Source organism: Mangifera indica, chromosome 9 (genome assembly GCF_011075055.1).
Source record: "Mangifera indica cultivar Alphonso chromosome 9, CATAS_Mindica_2.1, whole genome shotgun sequence".
NCBI classification, from domain to species: Eukaryota; Viridiplantae; Streptophyta; class Magnoliopsida; order Sapindales; family Anacardiaceae; genus Mangifera; species Mangifera indica.
The window spans coordinates 1,865,297-1,882,092 of record NC_058145.1 but is presented as its reverse complement, the minus strand read 5'-3'; the positions used below and the strand labels follow the sequence as shown (position 1 = coordinate 1,882,092).

General features: G+C 29.7%; 1 protein-coding gene across 1 annotated transcript; it reads left to right on the top strand.

The window, feature by feature from the left end:
- Nucleotides 1-10,474: 10,474 nt before the first annotated feature.
- LOC123226123 (membrane steroid-binding protein 2-like) lies at nt 10,475-12,057 on the top strand. The gene is made up of 2 exons (XM_044650608.1): nt 10,475-10,936; nt 11,279-12,057. The coding sequence occupies exons 1-2, from the start codon at nt 10,626-10,628 to the stop codon at nt 11,622-11,624; spliced, it is 657 nt and encodes a 218-aa protein (XP_044506543.1). The 5' UTR covers nt 10,475-10,625; the 3' UTR covers nt 11,625-12,057.
- The last annotated feature ends 4,739 nt before the right edge of the window (nt 12,058-16,796 follow it).

The window sequence follows — 16,796 nt, the reverse complement described above, 5'->3', positions numbered from 1 at the left end:
GATGAATAACACTCATTAATTAATTGAATAATTGTATATTATTATGAATTATTAATTCAATTCTTAATGATTATTTATTTAATTATAATAACTTAGATTAAAATTGACTTGTTAAACTGATTAAATTATGAATCAGTGAAATATTCGATTTGATTATTAGTCCAGTTTTAAAAACATTATTATAATAATACCATTTTTCACCCGTATGTAGTTACACTAAGGGGGTGTTTGGTTGGAAGTTTTTAAGATTACCTTGGTAATCTATCTTTTATTCTCTTATTTGGTTTGTTAATAATAAAATATTACAGTAATCTTCTATTACCAATGTTGATGTGACAGATAATATAAGTGGTAATCTGATTACCACCTTCACCTTAGGTATTTAAAGATTATTGAGGTAATCTTGAGTTTATTATAATTATATTATTATTTATTAATTTTTTGAGATAAAAATAAATTTATTTTTAATTAATATGACAAATAATATAAAATTTATTTAAAAATAATTATATTTAAGGGCATTTAAATAAAATAATTTACTAGTAATTTTTTATTACCTTTAACCAAACACAATAATTATTTATACTTACCAAATTTTATTAAACATAATAATCATTTATACCCAGTAATTTTCTAAGTAATCTATCTTCAAGGTAAACTTTCTATTTTGATAATAAAACATTACCCAAACCAAACGCACCCTAATAGCCATGGTTGTGATAGGGACAAATTTGTTTTCCTTTTAATTTTTCATTTTCCTACTAAACAAACACACTCATGATTTGAATTATTTAAGAGCACAACACTTTACTGGCATCTTCAAACTGGATGTAATAACAATATATCAACAGCATATATTGTTAGAAAAATGTCATGTTACAGTTTTCTACAAACAATCATTGTGAAGAGGGTTTGGTCCGGTAGGCACCTTCCTATTGCCTGATTCAACGGAGCTGCTCATGGCGGAGAAGCTTCTCTGAAACAAGGCAGTGTAGCTGCTTCTTAAGCTATGGCCGGTTTGTTGAGTGGCGATCGCTGGCTTTAAGTCCCGGGCAGTTGTAAGATGAAGTACTGCTAGCAGAACAATGAGAGAAAGAAACAGATGGAGAGAGCTTTGGGGTCTCATTATGAAGATTATGGTTGAGAAGACAGGGCTGAGAAAATGAGATGTGGGAAGATCTTACAGGCTCAGGGTTTTTGATAAATTGTTGGGGAGAGTAACGTAATTACATAATTGAAAGTAAATATTTAAGTAACATTGAATGCAAATATTTAAGTAACATTGAATGCAAATATTTAAGTAGAATTTATTTCATTAAAACAGGAGTTATAGATAGAAAATTAATTAATTAAGACTTAGCATTTTATAAATTGTTGCTGGTAAGTTTTGGCTAAAGGACAATAATGTAATTACACAATTGAAAGTAAATATCTTTGTAAGTTTAAATAGAATTTATAACATAATTGAAAGTAAATATATCAATAAAACTATGTAAATTTCTTTTGAATCTATAAATAGATATTTATTTGATATTTATAATAGTAAGATTATATAATTTTAAATTAAAAATAAAGTAACACTTAATTATATAATTACATATATAAATATATACTTATTTATTTACTTAAAGTGGATATATATTTATGTATCCAAAATAGGAATACATAATTTTATTTTATATATATATATATATATATATATATATATATATATATATATATAAGTATACAAATAAGTACACACTTATATGTAATAGTTGAGTATTGTTTTATCTTTAATTGAAAATCATTCAATCATATGATAACATATAATAAATGTTTACTCATTTGTACATTCAAAGAGATACATATAATTCTATTATTTGATCATTGACTTTATGCATAACGGCTTCAACTTTTTGTCAATGACATGAATTTGCCGCTTTTCTCAAGTGTTAAGAAAATTGATAGAATATTAAAATTTTTAAGATAAAGTTTTAGGTTTAAATTTTTATTATATTTTTAAAATTTTAATTTATTTAATATAATAATTATAAATTAAATACTGTATCTTAAATATATTTATCTAATAAATACAAATGAGGTTTCGTTATAAAGAAAAAGGACGGATGTTTAATCAATGAACAGAATCAGTTCTTCTTTTTTTTTTTTTTTTGGGTTGTTTCTGAATTTGACCTCTCCCTGTTATACATTTATTGACAATCAGCCTTCTTGATGATGTTGTCTTTAAGCATTGATGGAAACTCCTCATCTCCCCACATGTTTGAATAGAGGAAAAGGAAGATAGAGAAATGTTCTTATATAACTGCAAAATAATAAAAGCTGGTATGGATTCAAGTTTTGCAGTAAATTTATATCTTCTGCCATGAATAGTACAACCCAGTTCAACATCATCGAATCCTATCTGGGATTGCTGAATATTTTCATGACTCTCACTTGGTTACATTTAAACTAGGGATGACAACGAATCCTATCTGGGATTGCTGAATATTTTCATGATTCTCACTTGGTTACATTTAAACTAGGGATGGCAATGAAAAGGGATAGGAAATGAATTGATATCCTTGTTTTCATTCTTGTAAAGGATATCAGTTTTCATCCCTAGTTCATCTTCATTACAAGAATGACAATAATTCTCCGTTCTCTTTCTGGAAAAAAAAATTTTCTTTCCAGCTTTTTTCTATTTTCATAAAAAAAAATCTCCGTTTTGTATATTTAAATATAACATAAATATATTAAATAATAAAATTAAATAAAAATAAAACTAATCTATTATTTCAAATGTCACAAATCTTATATATTAATCATCTTAATATACATAAAAAAAATATAAATAAATTTGAAAGATATAAATAATCTAAAATTATAAAGATATATTAGTATTTTAAATAAAAATATTAATATATAAGGGCAGAGATAGGGATGTAGATAGGAATGGAGGCGGGGCAAAGAAAGGAGGAGACATATGTATCCCCGTCCCCTTCCTTTTCCCTTTTCTCTTTCCTATTTCTATTGTAAAATCTTCTCTTGTTAGATTGGAGGCTTTAAATTCGGGCCAAAATTATCATCTCTAATTTAAATCATGTCTTATCTTAAACTGGCTTTAGGCTCCAAACATTCATCCCTATTGAGGTTCCAATAAACCGATCTATTATCAAAATATTGTCTATTTGAACATATAGTTGATTGTAGCTTTGCACCCAAAATGGATCTTGATAGATTAAGTAGATTATTGACTATTTAACTACTCTTATCTTAATGTATATAAAACCAACATCTCTTTTGTGTTTTATCAACATGGAATTCATCTAGACGTATCACAGTTCCATTGTTTGTTCTAAGCTTTGTTTTCAAACGAGTAGCAAGTTTTTCCATGAATAATCGAAATATATGGAAGCCTGGAGAACAGGTTACAAGTCCTTGAACAATACAATATAGTTAGCTTCATAATAATGCATTGAGAACATTACAGCATGATCTAGTTAACAATCTAAACCATTTGGTTTGCAGAAAAAATCTGGAAAATAAGGGAACTGTGTATATTTCTGCCTTTCAACTGTCAAGACTTTCTGAGAGAAGCCAATCCAATTAGTTGTGAAGTGGGTTTGGTCCAGCAGGCACAGCTTTATCTGAAACATCATATGTTGGCTTGACCCTTCTGGCTGCAAGTTCCACAGAACGACAAATGGAGAGAAACCGATGTGAAAATGGAAGAGGAGACCTGGTTTTAATTGATAATTTTGTTTCTTCTTGAATCTCCCACCTGGGATGCTGACAGTAGCAGAGATGGAGCATAGCCAACATTGAGAAAATCAGAAAAGGAAGCAAAGGATTATGAATTCTCATGGTAGAAAATGCATATGTGGCCTCTCTATCTGGTGGTTTCTAGTATATTTATAGGGGGAATCAAGTGACTTCTGGTACAGAAGAAAGAGCAAAAACTCAATCAAATACCTGTCCTGCCTTATTTTATTCATAAATTGATTGAAAGAAGGCCGAAAGACTTCCCCCCAATGGTTTGGCCCATTTTCAAACTTTGGGTTATTAATTAAAATAACACAAAATTTTGTGTATAAACTTTTTAAGATAAACTTTTAATGAATATATTATTTAAGTAAATTTAATATTTATTTCAATAATATCTCTTTTTGGTAATTATCTTTTTTCAGTTGTATTTTTTTCAACGGTGTTTTTATCGATGATATACTTCAGTATCATCACATTGATTGTAAGTTTGATAACTTATGAATCAAAACATTCATAAATTTGTTCAAAAATAGACGATTTTTAGTTTAATTGTTGATATGTCAGATCAGAATGAAAAATAGAATAGATAAGAGTGCGAAGAGTGCAAAAAATGTGAGAAATGCTCTATTTATTATATAAATATATTTTAACATGAGTCAATCCCCTCACACTCATGTGTATATACATATATATATATATATATATATATATATATATATATATATATATATATATATATATATATATATATATATTGGTATATATATTTTATATAAATATTTACATTTTTTATTATATAAAAATATTTTTATTATATAATTAAAAATAATAAAAATATTTATATATAAATGAGTGCGAGAAGTCTCTCACACTTTTCGTACTCGCATTCTTCACACTCACACTTATATCTGTTCTATTTTTAGTTGCGATCTAGATGTATCAACAATCAAACAAAAAATTGATTTATTTTCAAACAAGTTTATGAATATTTTGATTCATAAGTTATTAAATTTACAATCAATGTGATGATATTGGAATATGCTACTGACAAAAATGTTGTTGAAGAAAAAAACATGATTGCAGAAAGATAATTATCAAAGAGGGGTATTATTGAAATGAATATTGAGTTTGCTTAAAAATGTAAATTTATTTAAAGTTAGTCTAAAAAGATTTAGACACAAAATTTTGTATCTATTTCAATTAATATCCCCTCAAATTTCCATTTGCAAAGTTTTAAAAACTCAAATACCCATCATTTTGTTAAAATTCTCTGTTAGGGTTAATGATAAATCTGTTATTTAACAAAAAAATATGTAAAAAAACTAAAATTTTATCTCGTTTCTTTCTTTAGTTTAAAAATTTAACAATTCCTTTCATTTAAAGTTTGAAAAGTTACATTTTTTTCTTAGGGTTTTTTACTTTTCTCTGGCCATCTCCTCCATTTTGGTTGACAACTGACCCTTTCTACCCATCTTCTTCTCCCTTCAGGGGATGTCGTCAGCAATTGTTTTTTGTATAGTTTTGAATTTATAGGATAAGGTTAGGATTACATTTGTAATTAAATATAAAAATAGTAATACAATTAGTTATGATATCAGTGTCCAAATGTATTTTGAAAATACAAGAAGATTTTCAATATCCTATAATACGATAAAATACAGATAAAAAATGATACATATTTTGAAAATATACAATAGTCTAATGCGTCTGACTACCATCTTCCACCTGTATATTATATATTCAAAATAATATGCAGGTGGAACATGCTACACTATATGAAAACATCGAAATACGCATCAGACATCAGCCATCAAAATGGGGGTGTATAAGAAAAACTATAATAATGACGGATCATACTACCATGCTCCAGATGACTTCAGGCATTGCTCAAGTTCATGGCGTTTGGCTTGCTGTGATCCTCTGCCATGGAGAACTCTTGATTCGTCAATGGATGGACGTTCCGATAAGACAATGAGCCGTGTGTTCAAGATTTCCCCAGCTCAGGCGACTTGTTATGGCAGCTTGGAGCAGAATAAAGAAAACTGGAATTTGCAAAGCTATTCGTACATGAAGATGTCTTGAATCCTTGACGATGCCCAGCATAGCCCAAAATTTCAAGAACTACTGAGAACTCAAGGTCATGGGACCTTTTGACTTTCTCTTTTTTGGGCCTGAGATGGTCAATGATAGTTATGGATGCCATGATGCTTATACTGAAGTCTTAAACATATCACTTGAGGTTCCTCTCTCAAAGAAAACAAATCTTGGGCTGACTAGTTTGGACTTTAATAACTCTCTGTTTAGCCGACGAAGCAATTGTAGGTCTAGTTATTTGCCACAACTTCTGTGGCCGAAAGTAGGTGTAATAAGAATTGGGGGCTTGATTTTTTAACTACAATGTTAGAGCCCAATTGGGTTAGAAATAAATTATTTTTTCCTGTTATCTGATTTTCCGCCTATCAAATTTATTGGGAGCATGTTTTGTGCCTCCTCCACTTTGGTAAGCGTATTTATTGGCCATTAGAGGGATTAACACCAAACCAGTCCTAACAATCTCAACTATAATTCAATTCCTTAATTGTGGGATATATGTGTCTTAAACTGTATATTTAGGGGCAGTTATGTAACTTTGTAATTAGGGGCAGTTAGGTCATTCTCTGTGTATGGTTGTTTTGTCATTTTCAAGTAAAGATTTTTTGTAACCCTAGGTAGAAAATCCCAAAGTTATTCCAATCGGTTATAATGATGGTAGTCAAATCATGCATTAAAAATCTAAATTTTTATATTATATATCGAGTATTATATCATATTATGTTGTCTGATACAACTTTTAAAAAATAAAATAATAAATAATCTAATTAACATATCATTATTTTAAAGGATATTATAAACACTATTACAAATTTAATATTTTTTATATAAATTCCTATTATAATATTATTTTATTTAAAAAGTATATTGATTTATATCGATAATATGTATCATATCGTATGATATATTTATTGTATCATATTAATTTGATACATCTTATGATACAGATCATTTTCACTAGTATCATATCATATCATATGATACTGATAACTATAATTATAATATTGATTGAACATTTTTCAAAGTTTGGATATTTTGCTATGCTAGAGTTTCTGAAATCTCTCTAGTTCTTTGTTCTTGGTTGAATTTAGTGAGAAATATTGTAATCCTTTTAAGTTTTCATTGCTTCTGTCCATTTACTTTAATTGTCGGTAAAGATTGAAGGGATATTCAATTACAAGATCTACTCTATCTTAGATGTAGGATTTCTTTTATGAAATTTAAATCAAGTACACGGATTCACATGTTTTCTTATATTCTTGCTTATTCTTATATTATAATATGTAAAATCGGTTAGAAATCTACAACATTAATAAGCAATTAGACTAATAATATCTAGAATTGATAATTCGGATCATGTCTAATAACAAAATATATCAAAAATTGTCTCCTTTTATACCTATTTTGAATATACTTATAATTACATATTTATGTTCATCGTTTTGTGATTGAATATTACTTTATCTTTAATTTAAAATTATTCAATTATATGATAACTCACATTAAATATGTATTTATTTGTATATTTAAAATGAATATATATAATTTTATCACAACTAAATATATGGAAAGACTTTATTAGTAAAAAAATATGTAATAAACAGAGATAATATCAGTAATATCCCAAGTAAATAGATGCTGAAGTAGGGTCTGATTCAAAATGAGTTTGTTTGAGCTTGATACGAGCTTTACTTGAATGAACCTGAACTTGAACCTAACATATATGAACTCAAATCTGAATCCGAACTGAAATATTTTTTTAAAACCGATTATGAACCCAAACTCGAACTTGACATATACGAGTTCAAGCTTAAATATATTGAAAAAATTTTTAAACAATGTCGCACAAGCCACAAGGGCCAAATTCGAGTGAATGAGTTTGGCAAGCCCGAGTCAAATTCGGCTTGTTTATATGAATTTGAGCCAAACACAAACTTTTGATGCATAAAACGAGCTACACTTAAATTCAAATTGAATCAGAGTCGAGTCCCCCTGAAAACAAGTTTCACCTTATTTGGGCTCGGTTAGACCCCGAATCCAACCTTATGTTGTAGACATGAAAGTTTTATTTTAGTAATTATCAGTCATATTAAAGATTTTGTGTGCTTTCTTTCAATTTCAATTCAATAAGAAATCTCCTTGCATCGCCTTGATATTGTCATCTACCTCTACCTACTCTAACAAGCTCAAATGACCATGTTAACCCTCTCACCATCACACAAACTTACTCATACGCTAATTTTCAAAATTAATAATATAAGTTTAAAAGGCAAAATAAGTATTAAAACTTACTTCAACATCTAGATGGTCCACCAACTAGGGACAATCATGTAATTTCAAAATCATAAGCAAGAAGACAAGAAAAATAAAAAATAAATGTCTCTTTATAAGTGGTGTGATGCATGAGGAATCTCTAAATATAGTTGAAAATTCAAGAAATTAAGGAATAAGAATTTGAGAAAAATCAAGTATATCTAACTAAGACAATTAGCAATAATGTGGTAAACGTAAGTAAATATATATTTCCATGATTTGTTTATTGTTCTTTGTCATCGTGCACCATCGGTCAACGTTTTCTTCAGTTTTGTTCTTTGTTTTGAAGATTTTTTTTTCCATTTATTTCTTTCAAAGATTTCTCTTATGTCTATTCATAGTCTAGAAATTTTGAGGTTATTTTAACTTTACAAAACGGAAAAAAAAGTTAATTGTAATTGTTTCTTCGCTATATTATATAAAATTTATGATAAATGTTTGTGTTAATACAATTATTTAAGGTTTTATGAAAAAGTTAGGGTTTTAGGTTTATAGGTAGAATTTGATGAATTTCACTATTATTTGGGTGATTGAGTTGTGAATGTTATTGAGATTGAATGAAGTAGAATTATGTTAGCATAGACATTCTATCTAATCGAAATTGATCCTAAGAAAGTGTCCACCCACTCTCGACATTCAGTTATAGATAAAGATATTTTCGTGGGTTCAAGTCCTGACGAGATGAAATATAATTACCTCTTTACTCATGGAGCCTCTCTTGAGTTGCATTAAATTACTAGCATGAAGATGTTTAGGTAAAAGTAGCCAACTTGTGTTAAATACAACCAAAACCCTTCGTACTTAAATCCAGTGTCACATTACTACAAAAGAAAAGTAAGTTTAATATTGGACCATAGTAAAAAAACAACGCAACACAATGTCCAATAAAAAATTATATGAATCTAACTGAATCATAATGTTCTTTTTGGAATAGCTTATTAAGCCCATCCAATCTTTCTTTTCCCTAATGAAAGCATACAAAACTTCGTAATTATGTCATATGCTTAGAGTTGTTGATGATCTTATACATCATAGTAAATTGGGTTATGTTGGGCACATTCTTGTATTTCAAGCTTGAGACCAATTGCTTTGTATAAAAAACCATTCATGCAAGTTGGGTGATAGAGCTCAAGTGTCATTGCTCATGGAGCATCATTGAACTTGCATGAACAAAATTTTTGCACAAAGCAGTTGCTTTTAGGTGCATATTTGTCTGAAATACAAAAATGTGTCCAACATGACCCAATTTATTATGATATAGAGAACAATCACTAACTCTAGGCAAAAGGTACAATTAAAAAGTTCTAGGACTATTTTTCAAACAAGTTATCTAAATATGTAGTTTCAACTAGACTCGACCAATATATTTTAAATACAACTAGCTTATTTGACCAAAATAATATAAAATGTTCAATGAATCTTGGAAAAAAAGGTTGGTGTGCTCTGAACCCTAATCACGTAAAGTTTAGGGCCATATTGGGAATTGAGTAAAAATATGTAAGAATAAGTTAAATTTCCTTTGCGAAGAGAGGGTATTTATATTTTTCCTTCTCCATGAATGTTTACACTTACCCTAGTATATCCAATAAAAAGTTCAATAACCCCCATCTTTGCAAAGAATGCTGACACTAACCCTTTTATATAAGCAAACTCAAGCCGATACCTCGAGATTTTGCGTGAATCGCATATAAGTTAATAAACTAGACCCCATTATACATATGGAAAATTATATAACCCTTCTCTTCGTGTAGAATATTTACACTTATCTCGGAGTTATTTTCCAATTTTTGTAAATATTTATATGAATTGTGTAAAAGACGTAAATTGTTAAAATCTAATCGATAGTTCTTGTTTATTGTTTCACATTAAATTACGCTAATCCCATGCAAATAAATTTATACTCTTCTCAATTTCAATAATATTCGTAACTTAATAACCAAAACAACAATGAAAACTATTAAATTCAAACTACAATATGAAAAACCCTAATTTTGTTAGAAAACGTAACAACTTAAATAATTACATTAACACAAACATTTAATGTAAAATTTGTTCAATGTAAAGAAAGAAACAACCATAATTAATATTTTTTTCCCATTTTGTAGTTTCAAAATCATTTCGAATTTAAATACTTAAAAAAAAGCAGAGAGCCTCGATTAACAGTGAATAAAGATTATTTATAGTAGAAAAAAAAATCTTGATTTCCAAATAAGATTGATCTTAATATCTATATGTAATAATTTCTTTTGGTTGATTTCATATTTTGCAAACGACATATTATAAATAAGAAATTGATAAAGTTCGGCTTGGATTAGGGTTTTGTTTTTTTAAATAACGTGAAAAAATAGAGAATCGTGTGTTAGACCGGGGATACAGTCGAGTAGATAAATCACAACAAAACATCGTCCTCCCTTCTCGGCCTCTCTCCAGTGTCCTCTTTATCTCTCATCAGTTGAAAAAGAAGACAATCAAATATGGCGTTTCAGCTATGGGAGAATTTGAAGGAGGCAATCACAGTGTACACTGGGCTCTCGCCGGCCGCTTTTTTTACGGTTCTTGCTTTACTATGGGCTGTATACTATGTGTTATCGGGCCTTTTCGGCCCCTCTAATACTCATCACCAACGGCGATCCAGAGAATTTCAGGAGCAGATGCAGCCTCTGCCGCCTCCCGTTCAGCTCGGAGAAGTCACCGAGGAAGAGCTCAAACAATACGATGGCTCCGATCCCCAGAAGCCTATTCTCATGGCCATCAAGGGCCAGATCTACGATGTCTCCCAAAGCAGGTGTTGTTTCTTTTATTTTCCTTTTCCTTCATCTGGGTCAACCGATGTTTAGCATTTATTTCATCAAGTTCAATTTTTTTAGAGGCTTTTGATGAATAAAGTGACTTTATAGTTTTAGATGATCTAGCTCATACAATTGGTTGATTTGACATAGAAAGTTCTTAACTTAAGAATTTATTGCTGCCTCCTTGTATGATTTTATGAACTCTTTGAATTTGAACTTTTGGTGGGTTTATTCTGATTCTGTGAGATAAAAATTTTGATTAAAGGCTGCAGTTTTTAAGGAAAAAATGAATCTGGGTTGAAGCTTCTGATTGTTGATTAATTGATAACTTTTTGCAGAACGTTTTATGGACCCAATGGACCATATGCACTGTTTGCTGGGAAAGATGCAAGCAGAGCACTTGCAAAGATGTCTTTTGAGGAGAAAGATTTAACTGGTGATATTTCTGGTCTTGGTCCTTTTGAACTGGAGACTTTGCAAGACTGGGAATTCAATTTCATGAGCAAGTATGTTAAGGTGGGAACCATCAAGAGCACTGTTCCGGTTGCCAATGAAACCTCCGCCGGTGAATCAGCAGAAACTAAAGAAGGCGAAGCAGCTATTCCTGTTGAAGATGGTCTATCAGAAAGTGCCGCTGTTAAAGCCGAGGAATCCCCATCTGGTATTGATGCTGTGAAGGATTAAAGCTGGTTCAACACTCAAAAAAGGATACAATTTCTAATGAAAGTGGAAAAAGGGTAACTAATCTGGCTGTATGTTTGTTGTTAAGTTTACTCCACATATAAGTTTACTTTGCTAGTCTAGGAAACTTATGCTGCAGACTTACTTTCATGTTTGTATCATGAAGAAAATAAATTGGGCAAATCGTACTTTCAGTAATCAGACTGGGATCTCTGTAAGTTCAGGTTTTTAAGGTACTCTATGTGATAAATCAGCGGTTGTCTTATGAAAATGTTTGGTATTGTTTTCTCTTTTCCCTTTTTGGAGTCAAAATGGGTGCTAAATGGTACGTAGGATTTCATTTAATCAGATGATGTTATGTTGTCCAATAGTACCCGGTTGTATCCATTTTGTTAGTATATGAAGGATTATTGAAATTATGTAGATATTGAACAAATGGTCATTTGTTTTTCTTCTACTCCTTTCTTGCATCTTTTACTGGCAATTGGAGAAACGCCTGATTTCCAAAACCATTGCTTCTAGGCAAGCCAGTCTTCATCTTCTGCATATCTTAGTCAGTATGAAACTAAGGGGGGCGCATGTTGGGGTAAACTTTGATTAGCTTGGTAATATATTTTTTATTAATAAAAGATTTTGGTATTACTAATAATAATGTAACAGATCATATAAAAAGTAATTAAATTACGAAAGATTATTAAAATAATATTAATTTTATTACTATTTTATCCTTATTAAATTTACAGAGTAAATTTTTTTTAAATTTTCAATTAAAATAATCAATAACATAGAAAATATTATTATACCGATTAATCTTTTTGATAATAAATAAAACAACATATTAATATTTTTTAATTTAAATATTCAAATTTATTTGAATTTGATTTATTTTATAAAAATGAATTCAATCATTGATTTGAATTTATCCGATGCATCTATCATGAACTACAATTTGCGCATTCCAAGCTGCCTAAGATAAAAGGTAATTAAAGAATCTAATTTCTCTTTGCCAATTGAACAGCTTTTCGGCCTTGGCATTCTGATGTGACGTTCATATGGGTTTGAACTCTCTAATCTCAACCAGTGGATTCGTATTACAAGTAGAAAAAAAGGTGAAATGCAGAAGATACATCTCCCACAAAGTGCAAACTCTTGCAAACTGGCCATTAGAGGTGATAAGTCAGTTTGGTCGATCCCCTTATCAGCAGCTTCGCCAATTACAGAGGCTGCTGAAGCAATCAAAATTATTATTATTCTAATGGAAGGAACTAACAGAGCACAGACTCATTGATAGAACCGATGTGAAGTCGTTGAAGTTGTTTTCCAGCATATAAAATAGCTTGGATAACTGCAAGGACAAATCATTTAAAATCTGTCAGCAAATTGCAGGGGAGAGGAAGCAACTGGCTCTTTCTCTTGGGCTTCCCCCTAAGGTGAGTTCAGGCCATTCCTGGAGTAAAGGAATCGAGGCCTTTCTCAATTGGGCCTCTTGGAACGGACTAAGTTAGAGCTAACGCGCCTTAGTAAAGCAACCTTTCGCATGCAGCTATTTCTATCGAGAAAGCCTCGCTTATTCAAAGGGCTGATTGTTTATAAGCCCTTTTGCTCGTTAAGTACGCGTGGGTAGAAGCAGTCGAATGATGATGAAATCAATGAAAAGGAAAACCTTGTCATGTCTATGGGCTGATATGACCCACAAAAACCTGCCAATTGATAGGCCATGGCACAACGGGCCACACCAAATTTAACCTGACATGACCCGCTGTTGTGTCTCCCAACACTAAATAACCCAACTATAAACGCAATAAAAAACTCTGCCTGATAGGTGAGAAAGGGCATGCAGTGCTCCTAAATCGCAGACAAAGTCACAGGGTGCATGAGAGTGGGAGCAGTGGGATGAGATCACAAAAGCCACACACATTAAGAACAAACGCCAGAAAAGGTGTACAATCCTTTGATTGGGTTCCTAATATTGTCCATACAAAGAACTAACTATGAAATTTTAGATAAAATTAACAGTTTAAGTGATAAAAAGAGTACCAAAAAAAGAGCATAGAATTTTAACCCATTTGTTACGTATCAAAATTAACTCAAGTTTAACATATTTAATATAATAATTATTAGATCGATCATCCGAAGTTTTATTCGCTTTAAAACTAAATTGATTGTAATGATTTATTTGGATAACAAAATGATAGTTGACTTAGAATTGATTGGTTAGATTACAATAATTCCTCTTAAATTGACTAGTTGAGTTATAATGATTTTATCGAAATTGGTTGAACATCATCTCTATTATCAGCTTTCTTAAGAGATTTTGGAGTTCATTTTATACATTCTTTCGTTGAATTTTCTTCATCTCTTGTTCTTGGATTGTAGAGCTCATTACAAACATATATATACACAACATAAGAAATGAATTAAGCTATAAGAAATAACAATAAAATTATGTATATATAATTTTAATATATAAATAATATATTATCATATAATTAGATGATTTTAAATAAAAATTAAAATATTAGTCAATCACATAATAATATTTTATTTATATATAAAAAATATATACACAAAACATTATTAGATAAATACTCTGCCTTGAACTCAAAAGTTGGTCTAATTGTGGAATGGGCCCTGCTCGGGCAACTTGACAGAATAAGTAGTGGGAAGCATTTTCATATACATATATACATACATACATATATATACATGCATACATACACACACATATATATATATTTCAACAGATTTTTATAATGAGATAGGCATTTCTGTCTTTTCATCCATTAATTACAAATAATACCCACAAGCTTGAAAAGTAGGCCGGCGCTCAACAGTTTCAAACAAAATTAAAAGAGGAAGTTGTCCCTATATACCTTGTTTGTGATTCTGGTTCTGGGTACCCTTTTAAATACCTGACGAAGATGGACCATTTAATATAGCCTAACCAAACCAGAGAAAATTAAAAATATCAACTAGTCAATTCCCATCTTGTCTCATCTCTCATAAGACAAACTAACAATACTTGAATTATCATAATTTTTCTATTGAAAATATTAAAATTTTAAAATTTCTTATTAAAAGAATTAAATTTTTAAAATTTTTTATTAAAAAAACTAATTTTTTACTATTTTTCATCGAAGATATCAAATTAATTATATTGCTTTCAAAATAAAATAAGGGCTAAAGGACTATTTTCCACCCAAATTTTAATGTAAAAATAAATATACACTTATGGGGTTTCTATGAGCTAATTTTCGTTAAAATTTTCTATTATGTGTAAAGATAAAATTATTATTTTAACAATAATATTAAAAAATATATAATTTTATCTCATTTCTTTTTCAAGATTTTAGAAACTAATAATTTTACCCATACCTAAACATTTTCAGCTTTGAAAAGTGCATGTTTTCACCCACCCCTGTTTTTTTTTCTTCCCTCTCTAGCCTAAACATTTTCAGCTTTGAAAAGTGTCTATTTCCACCCACCCCTAGTTTTTTTTTCTCCCCTCTCTAGTCTAAACATTTCTAGCTTTGAAAAGTGCCTATTTCCCCCCACCCCTAGTTTTTTTCTCCCCTCTTTGGCCATCACTCATCGTCGATGACTCCTCCTTTTTCCTTCATTCAACCGGCCGTCTCTCACCAATGAAATGGTTGGCTGGCGATGAAGAGACACAGGTAGAGATCTCTTTGTCTAACAAAGAGATATTTGAGACAGTACGTTGCATCATTATTGGAGGGTAGCTCTAGTGTTGGAGAGAAACAAAGGTCAATGTTGGCTAGGTCAACAGAGAGAAAGGTCACTAAAGTAATCTGAAGTTGAAGAGGACGGTTAAATTGAAGTTTTCAAAAGTTTGGGGGCAATTGAAATAAAAAAAATGGAAACCCTAGGTTCGAGGGGGAGGATATTACTTTTTAAAGTTAGAAAACTTTACACAAAGGTGAAGTTGTTAGTTTTTAAAACATAGAGTGAAAAATTTAATAAATTATATATTTTTTAATATTATTATTAAAATAAAGATTTTATCCTTCAATATAACTAAAAATTCTAACGAAAATTAGTTTTTAAAACCTCACAAAGTGTGTATTTATCTTTATATTAAAATTTATGTGAAAAATAATCCTTTAACCTAAAACAAAATAAATAAGTTTACTTGTGTTTAGTTGGTAATTTCTAATAAAAAATATTAAAAATTTGATCATTTTATAAGAAAATGCAAAATTCCTCATCCAATAAGAAAACCTAAGTGTTCAATTGAATATAATAAAGGATAATAGTTGGATACCTCATTTGGGTCCCTAGTTTTGAGTACTCACGTGTTGCCTGCGTGCCATTATTCCAAAAATTTTTCGAACCAGTGCGTACGATCAATTAGATATCCTATTTTCTATTTGACAAAATGTTTCCATTTTTAGTTTGCTGATGGTAGATTTTTATACAGTTGTAGAAAGATACGGATACTTGAGTAGTTGGATAGATTTTGGGATACGATGGCAACACAAAACGTGAACTTAATTTTTAAAATTTAATTAAATATTTAGATAATATATTATTATTTAAATTATAAATTAAAAATAAAATAATATTTTATTATATGATAATATATTTTTTAATATTTAATTAAATATTTAAAATTAAATATACATAATATATATAGGGATGTAAGGTATTTACGTGGAGAGTAAAGCCTGATTTACATAATGAGATTGGCATTTACGTCTTTTCATCCATTAATTGCAAATAATATCCACAAGCTTCAGAAATAGAGCGGTCCTCATCACTTCAAAACGATATTAAAAGAACGTGTTGTCCATATATGTTGTTTGTGTTCACCATTAAAGACCGGACGATGATGACAATTCAATATAGCCTATCAAACCAGAGAAAATTTTAAAAAATCTACTAGTCAATTTTCATATTTTGAGCCCCCAATGGGTAGTTTCGGGGGTAAAAAGGTAAATTTTTGATGATATATCAAAATAAAATTCTTGATATATTTGATTTAATAGTTATAAGATTGATCACTAGATTTGAAGTTTAATTAAATGATCTAACTTAAGTGGGGTTTTTCATTATCAAAAATAAAGTCTCATATTGTATCATCAAACTCTATTAAAACTATACAATTTTGGTAAAAAGGTAAACTTTAAACATAAAGAATTTAAGTTTAAATTCTTC